We start from the raw sequence: 21,557 nt of genomic DNA, 5'->3' as shown, positions 1-21,557 counted from the left end.
CAAAGTGCAGCTATGTTCTTCAAAAAATGTTCCTTTCACAAAGGAAATTTAAAAAATGGCTACAAGAAAAAAATAGTCAGCTCTGAGTACATTTAATGTTTCAATGATTTCTTATCTCAGAGGGAAAACAAGACAAGTTTACTTTCTCTGCTGAAATTTTCTGAAGTGAATTCTGACTGAAAAGAAGTGGCAGTGATTTAACAAAAACATACTGTTATAAAATATGATGTATGTTCAGAAGCATAAATGATGGTGTTATAAACATGTACTTCTGCATTAGGTAAGAGCATTTTGGTCAGTTGAATTAGTCAGATTTTTTTTTTTTAATTCCTTTCCAGTTGATCTTTTTTGTTCTGTAAATTTAAAGTAGCTCAGTGGCTACTTTTATCTATAATTTGGGCCTTCCAACAGCACCAAATTGTGCTGTCCCATCCTCCAGTCTGACTATTTGTTATGGTGACTGGCAAATAGAGGCAACATGTTAATGCAAGTTCTAGAAAAGTATGTGTGAAGAAAACATTTTTTTTTAATTTAAAGGTAAGTTTATGAGAGTATATATTTTTAAGTATTTGTCAAAGAGTATTTTTTCTTGTTAAAAAGAGTGATATCTGAACCATAAAAGTGCTCCATGTTTATATTTGTGACAAAATATCACTTTGCAGATGTGTATTCACAAAAATCAATTGTCACTGTATGTTTAAGAATATCACAATAATTTTAACTGATTTGCTTAAAAAGTGCCTTGATTTATTAGACTGTGGAATGTAAAGCCCTCTTTCAAAATTCATATAGCATTTCCAATTGTAAGATTGTTTTATGTAGTGAACTTATTATTACATATGCATATTCTAGTGGCCTCTGGAGACTTTTAATTTAAAACATAAATTACATATAATTTCAAACTCTGATGCCTTTGACTTTAGTCACAGAACTTACTTCCAGGACTTTCTGCTACTGATGGCCTGTGGTAATATATCAATTCTCCCAACAGGAATGTGCACAGGACAAATTAGTGAACATAATTTTAGCCATATGAGGTCATTACAAATATAGCCTTAGCTCTTCCTAAAGTGGACTTCATTGTTAATATAAATATATGTCTATAATTACTGACATTTATATTATTTGGCTCCTGTCCTAAGTTATGGATGCAGTGATGATAAAAGGGTCTCGCAAGCCCTTACCTAAGCGAACCACGCTTACTAATTACCTTCCATGGTTCGGGTTCCTGTAAATAAAGTTACTCATGTATTTATAAGCAAGTCAAAATCTATACACATATTTCTAAAAGTGAATTATCTTGCTCTTTGGGGCAAACAGTACAGTCTACGGCTTGGAAAAGAACGCTGAGAGTAAAGCCATCCAAGATTCTTCCCGGCTTCTGCTAGGACGCGTACTCTCCTGTATCATTGGATATCTGACTCAAATACTTAATCCAGTCACATTTTTTAATTGTCTGAGGCCCTAAACCAGAAGATCCCGTTTGAGTAAAAAGATGCATTACTTTAAAGTAACAAATGGCTGTTGATTTTTCATCACTGTTTCCAAAGAGACTGGGATCAGAGGGTTAGTTTTAAAAGTCTGTTTGGTCAAAAGGTGTAGTTCGCAAGACAGAAGGAGTAGCGAAGTGCAGCATGGAAGATCTCAAGACAAAGCAGCAGCCTCAACGTTTCTCTCTAATGAGAAAAGGAAAAGACAGTTGAGGTCTCATAGGAATGCAGTATTTAGGGTGAGAACCGAGACTTCTTTCATGAATGGAGAGATAACCCTGATGAATTCTGGACTACCTGCTATCTTAGGGGCATGTCTAGGTTTAAGAATGATTTGGATCACAGGCTGTAACATTTTCCAGACATTCAGATTGCAACTACTAAGCCAGCAATTTTATGCTTTCCTTTCCCTGACTCCAACAGTACCGCGATATAAGCAGCCAGATTTTCTTCTGCATTGTGTTTTTTTATCCATTCAGCCAAAATTAACAGTCTTCGAGGATAACGTATGCCAAGCGAATTTAAATCTTGCGGACTCAAATCGACCTAAAGTTGATGGATACATTCATGCCTACTGCTGAAATCTACCAATTACACAGAACTATGTTAACTTACCATAGAAACATCTCATCTAATAGCACAGATGATGTTGAACTAACTAATTACATTATGGCACATAGACAATGAAAAACATAACGAAGATGACAGCACAGCAACAGCAGATGCTGCACAAAAGAAAAATTAGAAAAATATTGCTCTGCAAAATGCTCTCAGTTAAGGTTTCCTCCGTTAAAATTAATCACAAAAATTAGTGAAGATCAGATTTCAGAAAAAGATATGAACATTGTAATGGTATTTGGGAGACATCATTAAGCCTTTTAAAACTCTGCTCCTTGAGAAGGTAATTCCCATTTTTTTGTATCACTGTCAGTTTTAAGACTAGTAAACATTTTAGTGCCTATGGCAGAGTTTCGTGGTAGAATATCTCTTCCAATAAGGAGAGGTCCTGATGGCTCTTCCAGAGTCTGAATTTGGTAGCTTCCAGCCATTACAGGCTTAGATAATTAGACAACTTAGATTTTATTTTAGCTTGGCATTTCCTCTATTCTTGTGCTCTTAGCTGTCAGAGAGCTAGAATAACAGTGACTGTTGATTATCTGTAGCATGCCTTGTTACTTTATAGATTTTAAAGTGTACCAGATCCTAAATAACAAATCTAAAACTGCTGAGTATGTTTAAATGTAGTATGTACATGTAGATTACATCCAGATGATATATTTCATAGACCTATGCTAAAAAAATATATTATTTTTAACCACAACACTGGTCCTCTCCCCCCTTTCCCCGCGGCAGCTTTCCACGAGCTCCCAGTCAGTCCGCTTTATGTGCAGACTCTGAACGCATCCCAGTCTGCGGAGAAAGGCAGAACGAGACTTTTCTCCCGCGTTTAAATCATACCTGTGGTGCCATTCAAATTTCAATATTTTATTTGCTATGTAACTAGAAGCAAAACACATCTGCGCTGCCCTATGTTTTCCCAAGCACATTTTTCCTAGCCAGACATTTTTTCCTCCAGTTCTAAATGGTTACTGGGCACGCGTCTCCGTGGTCCAGCTAAGGCCAGGGATGCAGAAACGAAGGAGGCCCACAGGTGGCGGTGTGGTTAAACCACACCTGGGCTGCGATTCCCGAGACCAGATGCACCAGTCGGCCTGCCAGAGGGGAGTCGGTCTGCATTTTTGTACCGATGCACTCATCTGTAAATAAATACTCCCGGCTGAAGTTTCGTATACCTGTGCAGGTACATCCCTTCCACGTTAGCCTCCAGCAGGAACAGGTTTCAAATACTTTGTTGCCTTGGACAACGGAGAGGCCGTGGACACACGCAAACTTGTAATTCAATCACCCTGCCACCGCTAAATATTTATTTGACAACAGCAATTAACCGTACCCCCCCCCCGAGTGGTGCCGGGACCTGTCCTGCCCTCTCCTGCGGCGCAGGTCAGCGTCAGCCTGTGTGCACGCACGGCCGCTGCCCCTGCCTCGCTGCAGTTGCATCGGCGCCTGACCAGCCAGCCCCACTGTCCTCACTGCATTGGCTGCTCCTTACGTCAGCCGTCTGGAATCGAGAAACTCGTATTATGAAGTTTTTCTGTTCTTTCGCAGATCCTGGAAATGCATCATTTATCTGACTCTGCAGCCGTGGTTTGCTCGGCGAAGCGCGTTTGCGTACGCTGCGTGACAGAGGCGTGCGTGTGCCCTGTGCGAGACAATACCAGGCAAGAGCCTATTCTAGCAGTTGGGCGAATCCCCCGACGCCTGCAGGAGTAACTGTTCACGGGGATAACACCCGCTAATTACGGCGCATTTATAGACTCTTCTGTTATTTCAAGGGTCTTCCTCGGCTACACGGTGCTGTACTTTTGCTTATCCTGCGTGCTGTGCCTAGGCCTCAACAATGTGCAATTAATACGTGGGTGGTTGTTTTGTTTTTTTTTTTTCCCAATGTTAAGTGTCCCTACTGAATATTACTTCTTCTGATTTGCTATCATCCTTGGGCTTCTTCCTCAGAAATGCAGTTGTCTTCTCAAATGACAAGCCGTGCAGCTAACTGCCAGCCAACTGCGGCAGTTTAACCCTTTTAAACCTTTACAGGGTGCTAATACCAGCGGGCCGTATCCGGACGTGGATTCCTAAGGACAGCTCCCCGACGGTTTTACCGGGGGAATTCTTAAAAGTCGGGGGCTCGGCGCGGACCCCTCCACCCGAGGGGCGAGCCGGGCACGTCCCTCACGGCCTCCCCACGCCCTGGGGACGGGGCTGCGCGGCCCCGGAGGCAGCACGAGGCCGCAGGCACCGGGGGGGGGGGGGGGGGGCGCCGGGAGGGCGGCGGGGACCGGCTCCCGCGGCCGCGGGGCCGCACCTCCCCTCAGCGCCTCCGCGCCGGCCCGGCGGCGCCGCGGCGGCGGGGAAAGCGCCCAGCGCCCGGGAAAGGCTCTGACGGACGCCGTCGCCGGGCGGAGCGGGCCTGTCCTCGGCGGCGGCCGGCTCGGGGGCAGCCGGGACGGCCCCGCGCCGCCAAGTTTCTCAACTGGTGGCCAGGAGCGGAGCGGGGCGGGCGGCGCCCTAACGGCCGCGCGCGCGCGCGTCTCCTCAGCGCCCGGGCGGGCGGCGCGGCCACCGCTGCCCACCTGACTCCCTCCTTCCTCTCCATTCCCCTCCTCCTCCTCCTCGCCCCCTCCCTTTCTCTCCTTTTTTTTTTTTTTTTTTTTTTTTTTCCTCCCCTTTCACTCATTCCTTTGTCTTCTCGGGGATTGGCAGGTTTTATTATTCCGCCTGAACAAGCCGGGGGCCGATTGGCTGCGGCGGGCTGACGGCGGAGCCGAGCCGGAGTGTAGTTGGGATTCTGCTCTGTCAGTAACACATGTGTGAGGGGCAGCGGGGAGCACACGCACACGGACACACACACACACACACACCACACGCGCGCGCGCGCGCAGGGACACACGCACTCTCACACACGCTCACACTCCACACACACCCGCTCACGCAGGCAGAGGGGCCTCCTCTCTGCGTCCTGCCAGCGCCGCCGCCGCAGGATCCCCGGCAGCAGCTCCGCGCCCGGCCCCTCGCAAACTCGCCGGCTCTCGCCCTCTCCTCTGAGGCGCTTCGGCGGGCCGCGGCCGGCCGGCTCCGCGCCGCGGGAGGCTCGGGAGCCGCCACAGCCCAGAGAAGGGGGCGGAGGTGGGGGGGGGGGGGGGGGGGGGAAGCGGTACAAAGTGAAGCCACATTGCCAAACTTACCCGGCGATTGCAGCAGCGAGCGGCGGCGGCGCCCTGCGTGTGCAGCTCAGCGGCAGGGACTGAGCTCTGCAGCTCCCCTCCCGGGAAGCGGGAGCTGGAGGAAGGACCCAGGCAGACGCCTCTCATAGAAATATCTATATTTTTCCAGCCTGGGCTGCCCCTTGCCGGGCGGGGGGGCTCCCTCCAGCGCTCCCGAAAGCCAGAGAGAGGGCGAGCGCTGTGTTTGTTTCTTTGCAAGGAGACCTCCTCAGGCACCCCGAGCGGCGTTGCTCCCCGGCCTTTTGCAATATAGAGGGGAAGCAGGTAAGAAGTGCCGGTAATTACCCCTTATTTTCCAGCGTACGTGCGTGCGGTCGCATGCCCGCGCCCCCTGCCCCGCCGCCGTCCCGCGCTGCCGGCCGCCGGGGCGGAGGGACGCGGAGCGGGGCGCCCCGGGCGCGGGGGGAGCCGCGGGCCCCGGGCATTGTCGCGGCCCCCGCGTACAAAGCCTGGCGACGGCCGCCGCTCGGGGCGGCTTTCCTTTCCCCCCTTTCCAGCTGCCGCCGGGAAAGGGCTCTGCCTGCCTCGGCTGTGAATGGAGGGGACGCGGGGGGGGGGGGGGGGGGGGCGGCTGGGGCACCCGCTTCCCCCGTAGTAAACACTGTTCTGAAACAGTGGCAGAAAAGATCAAAGTGAGCTCTCTATTTCTCTCCTCTCCAGTTCCCTTCCTGCCCCCCACACGGTCTTTTGTTTCAATCCAGGAGAAATCCGGTGAATCACCTAATTAAAACCAAGACATGAATTAAGCATCCATTTTTGTACTACAAATTGCCAGCTCTCCGCTTGTCCCTCCCTTGGTCTCCATTAAAAAAACACCAGAGACGCTGTTAAAAGGGGGGGTTATTTTGCCCCTAGCTTCCAGCTCTGCTTTCTATTTCACTGACTCCTATCCCAGGACCTAAATTGCTTGGCTGTGTAATTACTAGAGTAAGCCTATTTAAGTTAAAAGCTTCCCCCCCCCCCCAACTCTAAATGAAACTTGATGAGGGCCCGTCCTTAGTTATCAAGGGAGTCACTTTCTGGTCAGTCCTCTTGATTCATCTTTTTAGATTTAATCAGCATTAAGGTATTGCTTGTCCTTAAGAGCTTTAGCTTAATGGGGTTACTGGATGGTTTTCTCAGTATAACGTTTCCCGTTTTGTATTTATATATATTTGCCTTCGACAAAGACGGGCTAAGGTGGTGGCATGGAGTCTTTTTCTTTCTTTTAAGAAATCCGAAGTGATTTAAAGCGTAGGGAAACGGTTTAAAGACTCGGAGCAGGAAATGCAGATTCATTTAGGCTGTAGCTGGAAACAGTAACAAAAGGCAATTCCTTGAACAAATGCATCAGAAATCAATTTACATAAAGGTATATGATGCGTTCGGATAAATGCAATGCTAATGGCTTTTAGAGTGGTTTTCTTTCCAAAGTCTCGGGGTTTTTGTTACAGCTTAATTGGTGCAGTTCTTCTGGTTTATTGTGCGGTCACTGGACATACCTCCAGGTACTCTTTCTGAGGAAATGTGTGTTTAAAATCGGCCTCAGTTCTCCTCCTCCTGCAGCCGAGTTGGGCCAGTGGCAGGAAAAGTTCGCCCTCGCTGCTCTGGAGGTATCAGTCTGAAGGTCCTTAGCAGATAGCCAGATGCCTCGGCATGAGCACATACGGCTTACAAAGGACAAAGACAAAACATGCTGCTTAATTGGCAGTAAATAACTTGATCTTTTTATAGTATAAGTGACTAGAGGAACACCGGGAGTTTGTTGGACTCTGGATTGAAGGCAACAAATTAATCGGTTTAGAGTAAGCTTTATGAATTGATTCCTATATTATCTCTCGGTTGTCCTGCTTGCATAAAGCATTTATTAGAAAGTGAAAAATGCCGTTAGTAGCAGTTTTGGGGGCGGCCAGAGTAACTCCAGCCGGAGCGGTGCACTTCATCATTCTTCTGCTTTCCTATGGTCGGTAAACTTTTTTTTTTTTTTGAGTAACAAAGCTTTAGCATTTAAACTGCTGATCAAGGGCAGATTAGCGAGACAAAAGTTGAGTATGTTTGTGTAGGAAGTTAACAGGCGTCCTAAAGTTCAATGATCTATTATTCGGGCCAGTGTCCTCAGTCTGGAGTGTTTTCTCTGGGTGTTTTTATGTCTCCAAAATAAAACGCAAGAAAAATAAAATCCCGAGGTCTGGACGGCCGGTTCCGAGCCCCTCGTTACCGCCCCGAGCCTGCAGAGTCTCTCCTAGACTGAAAAACCAGTTTCACAACTTTTTTTTTTTTTCCACTCTTCACACACTTTTTTTTTTTTTTTTTTTTTTTCATAAGCAAAACAAACCCCGGGACTGTTCCTGACTTGCGAGCTGCAGCTGCAGAAGCCCAGAGCGGGGGGGTGGTGGGGGAAGCGCTGGCGGCGGGGCGCGCTCGCTCTGCTCTGCTCGCCCCCCCGCCGCCGGCCGGTCCCCCGCCAGCTGCGCGGCCCCGGGCCTGCCCCGTGCCCCCCCCCCCGGCCCGGCCCGGCCCGGGGGTGCCCCCGCCAGGCCCCGGGAGCGGCGCTGGCCCCGCCGCGGGCGAAGCGGGAGGCGGGCGGGGTGGTGGGCGCCGCCGGCCCGTCCCTGACCCGCCTCCGGCCCTCTCTCCGCGCAGGCCATGGTGAACCCCGGCGGCAGCTCGCAGCCGCCCCCGGTGACGGCGGGCTCCCTCTCGTGGAAGAGGTGCGCCGGCTGCGGGGGGAAGATCGCCGACCGCTTCCTGCTCTACGCCATGGACAGCTACTGGCACAGCCGCTGCCTCAAGTGCTCCTGCTGCCAGGCCCAGCTGGGGGACATCGGCACCTCTTGCTACACCAAGAGCGGCATGATCCTCTGCAGAAACGACTACATCAGGTGAGGCGACGGCCGGGCTGGCGGGAGCCACTTTCCCCCTTCCTCCCTGCCTTTTTTTTTTTTTTTTCTTTTTTTCCCTTTTCTTTTTTTTTCCCCCCCCTTTATTTCGCGGGGTGGGTAGGTGTGCGCGGGGGGGGGGGGTGGGCTGGCTCAGGATCGCTCCTTCGTGAGGAGTGGAGAGACGTGCGGGTGCGGATGCTAGCGCCTAGCCCAGGGCGCAGTTGCGACTGCCAAGTGGAGGGAAGAGTTGGGGGGGGGGGCGGAACGACGACTGTAACTTTAAAGTGGTTTGTCAGCACAAAACAAGTCCTAACTAAAAATAAACAGCAATCAGAGAGGCTAAATTAATCTGCTTTGTTGTAGTGTTGAAGGAGAAGTGTGCATATCTGAACGGTAAATGTTAAAATCGTAGAGCTTAAATAAGGCTGTGGCAGAGGTGCGAAATAATGAAATGCCTGCCTTTAGTATCTGATTAATTATGATATTTACATAAGCACCTTTAAACTCCTTTGAGTGGAAACAGAATGACTCATTCTCTGTTCTCCTTGTGAAAGAGCTGATTAACTGTCAGTTGGAGGGCCACCGATTCTACTTATAGCCCAAACCGGTGGTATGATGTTTGTCTTCGCATTTGTTACAGAGAAGCTTTGAACTGACGTTTTTCTTAACTTCCAGTATAGAAAATGCAGGGGATAGGAGAGGAGGGATATGCTCTTGCCCTTTATTTCTCATCTCTTTCTTTTTTGAAGCTGTTGGCTTTAAATGCCACAGATTTGGGTAGGGGGAACTAAGCCTTATTAATCTCGCATCTGTTGGGGTACGGTAAGATTACGCAGAGTATCCCTTCCAACGAGTTTCTAATATAATTAATAGAAAGAATTCGTGAGGTCAGGTGCCCGTACGATCTTTTCAGGTGAACTCAAGCTACTTAAACTCATTAATTTAAAAGGAGGCATTTTGAAGGATTACACATTTAATTTGAGTAAATGGTTTGATAGACTGATGCACATGAATGCTTCAAGGAGGTGTTCTATTTCAACATTCAGTAATTAAAAAAAACAACAAAAAAGCCCCATACCTTCCTGGCATAGCAGAAATGCTTAGTTAAAACAAATTGTGTTTTGTTTAAATGCTTCTGGCTTCTCATTTACAGTAAACGTGAAGAGTTAACCCAGGTTTTTCATTCTACCTGATGGTCAAAAAGTTCCACTTTCTCTCATCCTTCCTGGAAAAAAACCAAACCGAAACAAAAAAAAGCCCCAGCTACCAAATGTTATGAGTTTGCTTATCTTGTAAAACTTGACTTCCATTTGAGCAGATCAGGACTGTACTGAATGTGTGCGTGCATATGCGTGGAGACCTCCTTAGTCTAAAAAGACGGAGTTAGGACTTGGTTACTCTGACAGTGCAGCCTCTGTCCTGATACATGGCTGCATCGTGGGTCAGTTAAGTAGGTGAAACACAGCTCCTCAGTATCTTTGAGGAGTCAGAGCCTTAGCTTTGCTGGTTTTGGGGGGGGGTTTAGGGAGAAATGCTAGAAAATTGGCACACAGGGGGTTTTCAGTGGTGCTTTTCGGTCATCATCCTAAGCAACAAGCCTAAACCTGGCAGAACTGTGATTAAATAGAGCAGAACAGTGTTAGGGAAAGAGTCTCGTTTGAAGTGGAAAAATTGACACTACTGTTAAGATGCACTGAATAGTACAGATTCATCACTCGACCAACACCATCAAACAAACCCTCATGTCTGATTACTACTAATTAAAAAGAGAAGATGCGTCCACTGTGTCCCAGAGGCAAGTTCAGGCAAGCTTATCGCAGTCCTCTGGTTTTGTGTTGCCAAAAATTAATACTCGTTTATTTTAATGTAGGCGATTATGAATAGGATGCTTTATCAGATGAGGGTTTTGAATTGATCTCCTTGTTCTATCGCCTGACTTCTCTTTAGATCTGTGTAATTTGACTTGCAAAAATAACTCTGACAGATGCTTGCTGAAACTTGAACTGGACACCGTACACTCGAGGTGGGGTAGGACGGTCTGGCCCTGCCAGGGCTGAGTTAAGTTGTAGCTTTCCCACTGGAAACGGACTTCACGGGCTTCCACGTGGGTTGTGCGGGCGTGAGCAAGGCCCTCGCCCTTTTCTTGCTCGAAATGGCCTCATTTGGTTGTGGAGGCGATGCCACCCATTTGGCAGCGAGTCTCTCCGGTTCCCCTCTGCCATCCTCCCCCCTCTTAATTTTCGGTAGGGCTTTTGCGGCGGCACATTCCCTTCCCCAGGCAAGAGCCACGGGCCCAGTTCTTAATTGGAGACGCGGGGCATGCTAGACACACTAACAAAATGAGAAAGAGGATTGATCGGCCCGGCAGGCGCCAGGTGAAAGGGACTTGACTCCTTCGGGCCAAGACCACGGGGCCGTTTATTAATGAGCTTTTTAACCGTCTGAGGTTGTATGTGTGGGTTTTTTTGTTGTTGTTTAAACAACACACCACTCCCCTTTCCCTCCCCGCCCCCCCCCCCCCCCCCCCCAAACGCGACAACAAATTAGCCGTAGAGCTACAGCGGCAGCTTTCACTGAAAGCCAAGGTTCCTGGGAAAAGAGAGGGGGGCGAAAATCCCAGTGCCTTCCCTTCCCTCCCCACCGCGAGCAGCGCGCTTGCAGGGAGGGGAGCGCAGCGCAGCCCAGCAGCCCTCCCAACCTTAAGATGCCAGATAAAGCAGCAGCGTGCAGCGAATCCGCACAATTAAAAGCTTTAATTAGTGTCTCCTCCATTTTCTCTTAGTTCTGATACGTTTTATCTAATGAGATCTGGTCCCTGGCTTAGATCTGCTCGGAATGACGTGTCCGAAATGAATGAGAGCCGCGTCGCAAACAAAACATTTAATTAACAAAATTGGCCTCTAAGAGAGAGCAGGGAGTGGTGGGGAAGGGGAAGAGGGGGGAGGTTGCCCAGGCGCGTCTTAAAGGGGCAGCGCCCGCGGCCCCTCCCTCCCCTCCCCGGGCAGCCCGCTCCGCGCAGCGCGGCGTGGGCGCCGCCCGCCCGGCCCCTTCGGCGGGGGGTGCGTGGGGCCGCGCCGGGGCCGGGCAGCCGCCGTGTGCGCCGCGCCGCCGCGGGGCGGGGGCCGGCAGGCAGCGGGTTCATTTCCCTGGTAATCAGCGGCAAGCTGCTATATTCAGGGAATGCTGTCCCTTTAATTGAACAGGCTAGGTAATTAAATGGCACTTTTCCAATAGGACGTGCTAGGTAAATCTAATAGTTGGTTATTTAATATCACTTTGAAGTCTGCCCACTCAAGCACAATGACAGCACAGGAGCATGTGAACTATTAGCTAGGAAAAAAAAAAAGCCAGGATCTCAAAAATTAATTAAATCGCATGCAATTTAGGGGGAACGTTTATCTTGATTTGTCATAACAGAATTAATTCAAGGCCTCCAATTCACTTGGGGGCAGATCTGTTACTCTGAATTAACCAAGCGTAATTTGGCTGGGGTTTTTTTGTTGTTTTTTTTTTTTTTTTTTCCCCTTCCCCTTCTCTAATGCAGCACTTGCCATTATGCACAGCCCCCCTTTTAAGTATCAATAGCTTCTGGTGCTTTTAAGGTGCTTGGTCTCTAGTTATTCTGAAGTACCTTTAATGGACTTGGCTCCAGGCGTAATTTCTGTGTTGCCTTTCTTTGTTACATTTAATATAGGTAGTGCAGAATTAAGATTAAATATAGGGATTGTACAGAAACACCAATCGCTTCTGGATCAGTAGGTCTGGATGTGCATTTCTCTTTGCTAGAGCTTGGATATATATTTGTGGGCACAAATGTGCACCGTGTTGTACAAGAACCAGAGCACTTAAATTTGTCTCCACGATTTTAGAAACAACTGGAACCTCATTTTGTTAGTCTAAGTTGCTAGAGATGTGTTTCTGCTGATACTGAATTTTGAGCAGCAGGACGGGAAACTGGGCTGAAAAGGTTTCTTGCTGCCTTCATTCCCACTCTAGTCAAAGTTCTGAGGGGGGGGGGGGGGAAGGCACCAAACCAAAACCCAGGAGCGTTTGTGTGTTTGGGGGTGTGGGGAATGCTGTGTTAGAACCACAGAGTAGTTAATTTAAGGTGGCTCAGTGAAGTGCTGCTAAGCGTAGAAGCGCTGCCTTGTCCGTATAGGGAACCTCTTGATGTTTGTGATTGATTGCATTGCCCAAATGTTGAAATATTAATGACCTTCTTGGACTGAGGACCCAAAGAGGAAACTGAAACCAATTCTGTCATCACAATTAAAGAGTCCCCTGGCTTTAATTAGCCTGACCTGGGGTATCTCTACCCATTGCTGCAGTTAAAGAGAAAAGAGCCCATTAAAGTCCAGTCTGAGACCGATAGCTACTTAATTGAGCACCTAAAGCCTCAAGCCTTTTAAATCAAATACTGTCCTGGACAGTCCCCCTGGTTAGATAATTAGCTCTCCAGCCTCTCAGAAACCATGTGAAACAACTTTTTCAGTAAAGAATAGTTACTGTGGAAGACTTCCTTTACTGGTAAGGAGGAATAACATTTTTTTTAAAAGATAAAACCTTTTTCCTGTTAATGGTATTACAGAACAAAACCATTCAATAACAGTAGAGAAGGAAAAATAAGCTTAATTTTCCTGGTAAATAATACAAGGCAGCAGAAAGGTGTTCTGACTTTGCATGTAATTTTTAGGAATTTTAGCAGAAGATTCAGCTGAAGTGACTTCCCAGAACAGAACTGTTCTGGGAATGTGCTTAGGGAAAACCTAAGATGTGTGGAAAGCCTCTGGATTAGTTTGACTCCATTTATTAGAATTCACAGACATTCAAGGTGTACGACCACTTCTAGTCAGAGAGAATTGTATAACAAATGAATGCTTAATGAAGACAAGTAGTGCAACGAGATCAGTGTTTTGAAAGCTGTGTTTTCAGTTGGGTGGTGCAGTTGTACGGAGGCTTGCGAGAGACCGACCGCTCACCAGGTTCAGATTCTCCTGGACAAGTAACATTGTCTGTTCATCTTTGCCTTTATTCCTCCACCCTACCCAGCAATGCCCTTGTTGCCACCCCCTCACCCTAGATTTTTGGATCTTTGCTCTGGAAACCTAACAGTGCCTTGCCACCTCCTCTTGCAGTGCTTCCCATGGCACCTTTTCTACGTGCCAACTTCATTACTACTAACAATGGAGGAAGAAAAATGCATATCGTAAAGCTTTGGAAGTAACCTCAATACATCCTGTAACTACTCGGAACTGGTCCTGATTTAGAAGATGCCCTAATAATGGACCCTTAGTTTCCAGACAGTTTAGTCCCTTTGGCTGGAGGTCCTGACAATGTATTAGTTCAGCTTTCCCTTTGTAACCACTGTGATTCTGCAAGAACGTGTCAATGTGTCGTGGATCTCAGACTAATTAGTTTTGAAATGGAGTTTTGATTGAACTCTTCAAATCGATGCTGCTGCAAAATTTGTTTCTCAGCTTCCTATTAAAAGCCATCTTAAGGGGCAGTTTTACTACTCTCTCTGTCGTTCAGTCGATACATTTAATAACAACTTACAGGCTATTTTCAATAAAGTGGCGACAGCAAATTAGTAGTTTGAACATGACAAGCCTCCTCTGCAAGCTCAGATTCTGAAAATTCAAAGCAATTATTTTTATACAGAGGCACACTGCAATCATTCAGATTACGGGTATTCTGTTGTAATGCGTCTCCTAGGTTGACACAAACAGAATTTTATGACTTTATTTGGACAGGAAGGAGATGCAAATATTAATATTTATTATGACACCAATACGCTAATTTGTAAATCCTATTACTATGTTTTACATCGTGCAGAAAAGTGGGTCTGTGACCCTGCCAGCTAGTTCAGTTTCCCTTTTTACTGTGAAATGATTGTGGTAGTCTTTATAAATATTTGTGTATATTAGAGACGCACGCAAAAGCAAATAAAGGTTTTCTAATTCTAGCTAATGCAGCCTGTAAAAGTAGAACTCAATAATCATTATTGTATTATATTTTGAATCGATGCGTTGTGCCTTTAAATGGATTTGAAGAATTATGTATATATTTTTCTTCACTCTTCTGCCTATTTTCCCCCTCCCCCCACTGCCTGTGCCCCCCCCCCCCCCCAATGGCAGATGTTGTGGTCTCATTTGATTGCATAGGAAAACTGCAGTGATACAGCAAACACCCAGAGAGATATGATGACAAATGGGTCCAGATCCCGGTAAATTACTTTCTGCTCAAATCGAAATTTCATTCAGTTTGTTGCTAGCAGAGATGAAGTAATCTAAATTGTGGACTCAGGAGCAGATAGAGGGAAGTTGGAGCAAGCATTTCATTATCAAGAGAGAGAGAAGGTTAGGATGAAAGAGATGAGCAGAGGCAAATCTAAAGTGTTGACACCATGATTGAAAAGGTTAACCCATACACATTATATATCAACCTGGATAGCAGAGAGTTTCTAATGGAAACTCCGCACTGATGGAGGTTTACTGGAGTTTCAATACACCGAGCATGATGTCTTCTTAGATATACAATCAAATCCTCTTAACCCTTTTGATGACTCATATCTCAAGATATGATTAAAGTACAAAAGAGTTCTTCATATAATTTCAAGGACACAATGCATTTAAACTCCAGTCATGAATTGTATCTTTTTTTTTTTTTTATGATGAACCCAGTAATCTGATAAAATGTGTGTAGTACAGAATTGTTTGTGTTTCTAGAGGTGTAAGTCAATATTTCTGATTAAATCCTGTGTAACCACATCCAAGGTAGGGTGAAGCTACCAGTTGTTACACAAAAAACATACTTTTTCATATTATGACACGTAAGCAAGTTGGAAGATGGGGGTCAGAAGTCTAAAACAGTTGTGTAATAAACCATTGCAGTGATGCGCAAAAATGCTTAGAGCCTCCCATGTATCAAATTATTCATGATCATCACCTCTGTTTCAGGTTATTTGGAAATAGTGGTGCTTGCAGTGCCTGTGGACAGTCCATTCCTGCCAGTGAGCTGGTCATGAGGGCACAGGGCAACGTCTATCATCTTAAGGTGAGGTTTTTTTTTTCTATGTACTTTATTTTTTTTTTTTAGTAGCTGATTATTACTGCTTTGCTTCTTTAGTATAAAATCTGCATCTGCTTATGAATGAAATGCAAAGCAATAACTAGAAATATGAGTATATATTATAAAGCTTCCCTTAGTGTGTAGCTTTGTTCCCTTGTAATCGGTAAAACTATACTTGAGTTATGTACTGCATAGTCCCAACAGGTAAGACTAATGCCATACTTGGAGATACTAGAAACCAAGCAGCTTCATATCTCAACTGTACTTGCAGTCTCTGAAGTGTAATTTTCAAACCTGCAGCATACTTAATTTGTGCTGTAGTTTCACTTGCTGTCTCTTTCCTTTTTCAGTGTTTTACATGCTCTACCTGCCGGAATCGCCTGGTCCCTGGAGATCGGTTTCACTACATCAATGGCAGTTTATTTTGTGAACATGATAGACCTACAGCTCTCATCAATGGCCATTTGAATTCACTTCAGAGTAATCCACTACTGCCAGACCAGAAGGTGAATACTCAACAATTACTAATAAGCTTTATTAGAGCTAAATGAAGATCAATTTCTTTTCATTCTAATAGTGGACATTCCCCACCCCTGCAAGGAGACCTTTAAGTAACTGAACTTAACCTTAAATAACTTAGGCATGGGGTATGGTGAGAAAATACTAACCTTTTAAATATGACATATAGGGTGAGTCAGTTTATTTTGGTTTGGGCATGTGCATCTGTACAGCTGTTGAACTCCTTATGTACAAAGCGAAATGGAGAGCATACATGAATATAAACTCTTAACAAAGAGAAGTATTTTATTTTATAATCTTGAAATTAAGGGCTACAAGAGAGCAGGTTTCTGTGGGAGGAAAATTAGATCCTTTAATGTGGAAATAAATGTCTTGTGAAGAGAAGGTTCCTGAACTAAACCAATGTATTTCACTTTAGTATTAAGGTTTTAGTTGAGGAAGCATGCTGGGGTACTCTTTCAGAAGTATTTTCTTGTCTGTTTTGTATGTCATAACTCAGATTTAAAAACCAAAGTGCTATTTTCTTATCGCTCCATAACACTAATAGCTCAACTAGAGATTGTATATCTCTGTGGTTGATAGCTCTTGGTTTCTAGCTAAATGAGTAAATAATGACTGTACAAATCATACAGAGAAGAAGAAGAAAAAAAAATTCTGATCAACAGTTGTCCTGTAACTCTGAAACTAGATAGTTTTAGATCTATTTTAATCTCCTTAATAAGTCCTAAAGCTATGCAAGTGAGTGCATTTTGATAACTGCTGTGCCTAATTTGTAACAATTACTGTCAACCTTGAGTTAAGAGACTGTTCATTCCACCCTGGTCCAGAAAAGAGTGAATGTATGACTCTTGCACATAATTTTATTCACATCATATTTCATACTGATTATGTATTGATGACATTGATTCATTTACTCTTTACAGCGCCACTTGCATGGATATTAAATCTTATTGACCACAGATGAATTTTAATTTCAGATTGGTGATAGATTTTTCCATCAGCTCTGATAGTATATTTGACTTTTTCATCATTAACCCAGGCAATCACACAGCACTGAGTTATTGCAATGAAACAAAAAGTGCACACTTCAGTTGGTAATTCTTTATAGATTTACAATAGGAACTTCATTAATGTCTGTAAGGATCACAAAAAATAACATTTGTCTGCAAATAGGAATTTGGAAGATTAAAAAAATCTGGGACAAATGCTAGGCTGACCTATTCTGTAATGTACAGAATATTTTTTAGTGCTTTCAGTTAGTGGAGAAATATGTCCAAGAAAACACAAAATGGTTTTTAATTTCCATGATTTTTTTTTGTTGTGTTGCTACATTTCAATATCTTTGTTTGCTTTTTTTTCTGTGCATAAATTTACTGATTAATTTAAGTATTCTTTCAAGTCTTATACAGTGAATGTAATTACATCAAAATAAAACGTGGACCTTTTTTATTTACTTAATTTGTCAATCGAGGTGATGAGAGAGTTGAGTACAAAAGTCCTATATAGTTAGGCAGAACAAAGATAATTAAGATTGGAGGAGAATGTGCAGCCTCTTCTCAAGGAAGTACAAATACAGTTAAAGATTCATAGATTTATACTGTTGTGAATTTTAATGAAACAAATCTGTAATAGAGACTAGCTAGCAGTGAATCCGTTAAATGAATATTTGTAGGTATCCCATTTCAAAATATAGGTAAAACCATTCATCTTTATACACTGCAGTAAAAGGTTTACCATTCTGAGAGAGTGGTTTATCCACTTGTCTTCTACGAATGTAAAGTTTAATGTAACTTCAAATAGGTGTCTAAATTGTCATTTAGTTTTATCAGTTTCTTACTATGCCTTAGCAAAACATAAAAATGATTTAGTTGCAGTAAAAGCAGTAGACATGATGAGGAACATAGAACATGGAAAAGAGAAGTAATATTGGACTGGGCTTGCAGAGCTCACGGCTGTAGACACCTGGTAGAAGCTAAATGCAGAGAAAATAGTGAGAACAGGTTTTTATTAGTTCCTGTCACCGACTATTAACTGCATTGCTATAGTCAATGAAGAGGTATTAGGGAGAAGATTGGGGGGAGGGATTATAGTTTGGGGTTTTTTTTCTTTATAATATAATCGCTCTAGAAAATAGTGTAAGTTCTCCTACCAGTTTTCAAAGGGAAATTGCGGAGCACCTGAGCCCCAGAAAAGTGAAATATAGTTGAGGAGACAAGTTGATAATTCATGGATTTGTCAGATTTCTGGAGTTTGGGAAGCTACAGGGGCAGGTGCCAAAAGGGTTGTGTTTTATATGTTGATTTTTTAACATGCTAAAGATGTTTACATCAGAGATGTTCTCGAGAAAGCTGTGTGTTTTAGGGCCACTAATTAAAAATGTTCTTCCATTATGACGGAGTTGGCTGTAACAGGTACTTTTTACTAAACATTAAAGATCAGTCTCCAGGTTATTCTACTGCTAGAGATTATCGACATAGCAGAATATCCACAGTGTTTTTTATTAAACTGAAATGTTTGAGAGATACTCCCAGCATTAAACCACGTTTTTGTTGCGTATGTGAAGGTGGCAGTTATGAACTCACTACTGTCTTAATATAGTTTATGGGTTAATAGCTATTGGTGATTGGCGCAGGCAGAAAGGATTGCATGACCTAACTTAGTTTAAAAACTTGCTTTTGTTTTTAAGGAGGCAGATGCAGTGATGTTGGCTATTCCTGCCTTTTGCCTCCCTGAGGCAATTCACACATGTAAATTATAACTTCCCATCACTTGCTATGTAGTTTGAAAAAAACCCTGTTTTCTCTAAACTCGGTACTGCTTGCCTACAGAATGCAAACTCTTAGTTTGTGATGTCCTGTGTGCCATTTCATTTGAAGGGGCTGTACTGTCAAGAATTCTCTAGGCTTTTTTGGTAGTGGTAGTATTCCTGTAGTATTTCTTGTCTACAACAGTATTACCACCTACTAAAAGTGTAAATTTTCCACTGGTTGGCAATGTTCGTAGCAAACGTGTCTTCAGCCTCTATACTTTTAAATAAAGTATGAGTTAGATTACATCTCAGAGAAGATCTTAAAAATCTTCTAGTTTACATATCACTCAACAATTCCCTTGTAGTTACATAATTGGTGTTGTCTGTGTCCATAGTAGAAGATATTTGATGCTCATTTATTAAATATGCTTGCTGGCTGCTCCCTAATCTTTGTTCTGGACAGACAAATTACCTTTCTCACACTGAGCTTCAGCTCTGGGGAATTAAACCTCCAAGCCTCTACTACTTTAATTAGCTTGAAAGTGGGGGGTTGCAGTTACTAATAGACCTCAGGCTTTTAGTAACTTAGAGAAAGGGTGAAAAAGAACTTCCTGGGAAGCGCAAAATGTCATTTAAAAAACATAAAAATCTAATATATATTATTTCATTTTGGTAATTGCAAACAGATTGTATTTGAAGACTATGGATGATCATTTCTATTTTATCCATGAAAGTTTAGATTTTTATTGAGTTAGACACTTTTAATTATCGCAATTCATTAACACCAGTGTGAAAGCGCATGTTTGACTTCATATATTAAAATGTTTATGTAACATTAACTAACATACCAGATGAGGAATTTTAAATGGGGGGGGGCAAAATCCTGTAATATCTATATTTAGCTCTTGTGCAATGCAGCATATTAACCAAAGTTGCCTTGGGAGGATATTGGCTGTACTTCTTATTTGCTTTACACACTATTTCTTCCAATTATAAGATCATATTGCTGGCTTCTTCAAAGGCGTGGCGTAATGTTTCTTCCCTTTTAAAAGGGGCCCAGAAAACCCACCTTATTCACTGTACAATTTGTTACCAGAAAGTACACTTATTTATTGTTGTATTCCCCCCTGCCCGCCCCCTCACCCCCCGCTCTTTTTAGTAGTGAAACTGCGGAAAGTGTTTGCTTTTTGCTATTTGAAGTTGAAACGTTAGCAGCATGAATGGATAGTGTAGAAAGCCTTAATCAAGTCACAGTTGGAAAGTAATCTAATAAAAGAGAGATTAGTGAATAAGGAAAAGACAAAAGCAGTCATGTTGCAGTTTCCTATCTCAAATTTAGTATTCTAGCTAAGATACCCATTTTTATTTCTTACAGGTCTGCTAAAAGGTCAGAGTAATGCAGAATGCGTGCCTTCATCTCAAATTTTGTTCATCACAGATGGATCCCATGTCTCCAAGTAGACAAGTCACCTTTGTAGCTAGCATCAATGCCAGCTCCATACCATTGCACCTTCTTTATTCTTGATTGCCCTTCCCACATTTATTGGTGTATTAAAATGACTGAATATGAACATTAAGGACTCCATGAACCTGGGCTAATGGGAGACTGTAGAGAAAATGAAAAAAGATCCACCGGAGGACATCTTGGGGGGGGGGGGGGGGGGAAGATGACTAATGAAGCTAATTAAAAGAAGCATTGAAATCTGCTTTCTACCCTCATTAACAATTAGCAGGGCACTGGCCAGTTTGTACCCTGTGTTTTACCTTAACAACATTCTATTTGCTCTTTGTATATTTAAGTGTTGTAAGGAAATGTGTTTCAAACTGAACATGAGATAAAGATGTGGCTTTTGTGATATTCTATCACAAACACTTTTATTGTATCTCTGTAAAATACAATGTATGTATGCATGTAAGTGTTTTTGTCCTAATGTTGCTACTTCCCATGGCAAAAAAAAAAAAAAAGAAAAAAAAAAGTCAGGCTCATAGCAGCTACTGTGTAGAAATTTTCACCTACTTCTAATTTGCTGAATGAAGAAAAATCTTTTATTTGTGATATTTTCAGAGACATTTGCTCTAGTATGGTGTATTTAAATAATAAAAAAGTAAAACAAACACTGAATTGAGTATGGGTTTTAGAAGCTTTTTTTTTTTTTTTTTTTTTTTTAACAACTACATTCAAAACATTATTCTGAAACTATATTTTACGTAGTCATTACCTTAATTGCCAATTACCTTTAAAAGCAGCTTTTTGGTTTGGGTGGTTTTTTTGTCTTATGCCAGTAAAGAATCTGTTAAACTACTTAACAGTGTTACTTTTGGCAAGGATACAGAGCACTACTTCAAAATGATCTTTATTTTTCATTGAGATTCTTAAATCTGGTAACAGCAAGTATATTATAATTCATATTGCAGTGAATTATGGTACGCATATAGGTATTGTGGTCTCTTTCTATCCAGTTCCTTTCTGCAGAATCATCTGTGTTAAGGGTGTGCATGTGTCTGTGAGCGTGCGAGCATGAGAGTGTATGTATATACTATAAGAGGTCAAAGAATAATAAAATAAAAAACAACAAAAGGTCTGTACCTCATGCTGAGCACTAGAATTGAGAATTCATAAAAAGGAATACAATAGCTATTCTGATCTGAACAACATAAAGTTGTGTTTGCTGTGGTAAGAGACTTAACTTTTCAACACTGATAATCTTAAGAAAAGAAAAACACATTTCCTGGGCTATTTCCGAGAACTAACTGATCTCAAATATGATCTGTTCTCTGAAAGCAAACAAACAAAAACCACCACCACACCACACCACCCCCCCGCAAAGCAACAAAGCCTCCTCTAAACCTTAGAAAGGGAGCAACTTCATTTAGTGGGGTTTTCCCATCAGCTGCTCAGTGGTAGAGCTGTGCAGAATAATTTTGAGAAAAAATTCTGACTTTTCATGTTTGTAGCAAGAATGCTATCATGGATCTATGGCTGTGCATTGCATGCCTTCAGTCAGAAAACTGCAAGCACCTAGAA

The 21,557-nt window shown here is 43.5% G+C and overlaps 1 protein-coding gene across 1 annotated transcript; it reads left to right on the top strand.

Moving 5' to 3' along the window:
* Positions 1-5,253: 5,253 nt before the first annotated feature.
* LMO4 (LIM domain only 4) lies at positions 5,254-20,654 on the top strand. Its single transcript, XM_030033140.2, has 5 exons — positions 5,254-5,596; positions 7,955-8,193; positions 15,153-15,249; positions 15,615-15,770; positions 19,908-20,654. The coding sequence occupies exons 2-5, from the start codon at positions 7,958-7,960 to the stop codon at positions 19,914-19,916; spliced, it is 498 nt and encodes a 165-aa protein (XP_029889000.1). The 5' UTR covers positions 5,254-5,596; positions 7,955-7,957; the 3' UTR covers positions 19,917-20,654.
* Positions 20,655-21,557: the final 903 nt, after the last annotated feature.

Source organism: Aquila chrysaetos, chromosome 12 (genome assembly GCF_900496995.4).
Source record: "Aquila chrysaetos chrysaetos chromosome 12, bAquChr1.4, whole genome shotgun sequence".
NCBI classification, from domain to species: Eukaryota; Metazoa; Chordata; class Aves; order Accipitriformes; family Accipitridae; genus Aquila; species Aquila chrysaetos.
The sequence above is the reverse complement of the archived record's forward strand: the minus strand, read 5'-3'. Positions and strand labels throughout refer to the sequence as shown.

Coding starts and splice junctions, on each gene's coding strand:
- LMO4 (XM_030033140.2), top strand. CDS start 7,958: ATGGTGAACCCCGGCGGCAGCTCGCAGCCGCCCCCGGTGACGGCGGGC. Junction 8,194..15,152: donor TGCAGAAACGACTACATCAG/GTGAGGCGACGG, acceptor CCTCTGTTTCAG/GTTATTTGGAAATAGTGGTG. Junction 15,250..15,614: donor GCAACGTCTATCATCTTAAG/GTGAGGTTTTTT, acceptor TTCCTTTTTCAG/TGTTTTACATGCTCTACCTG.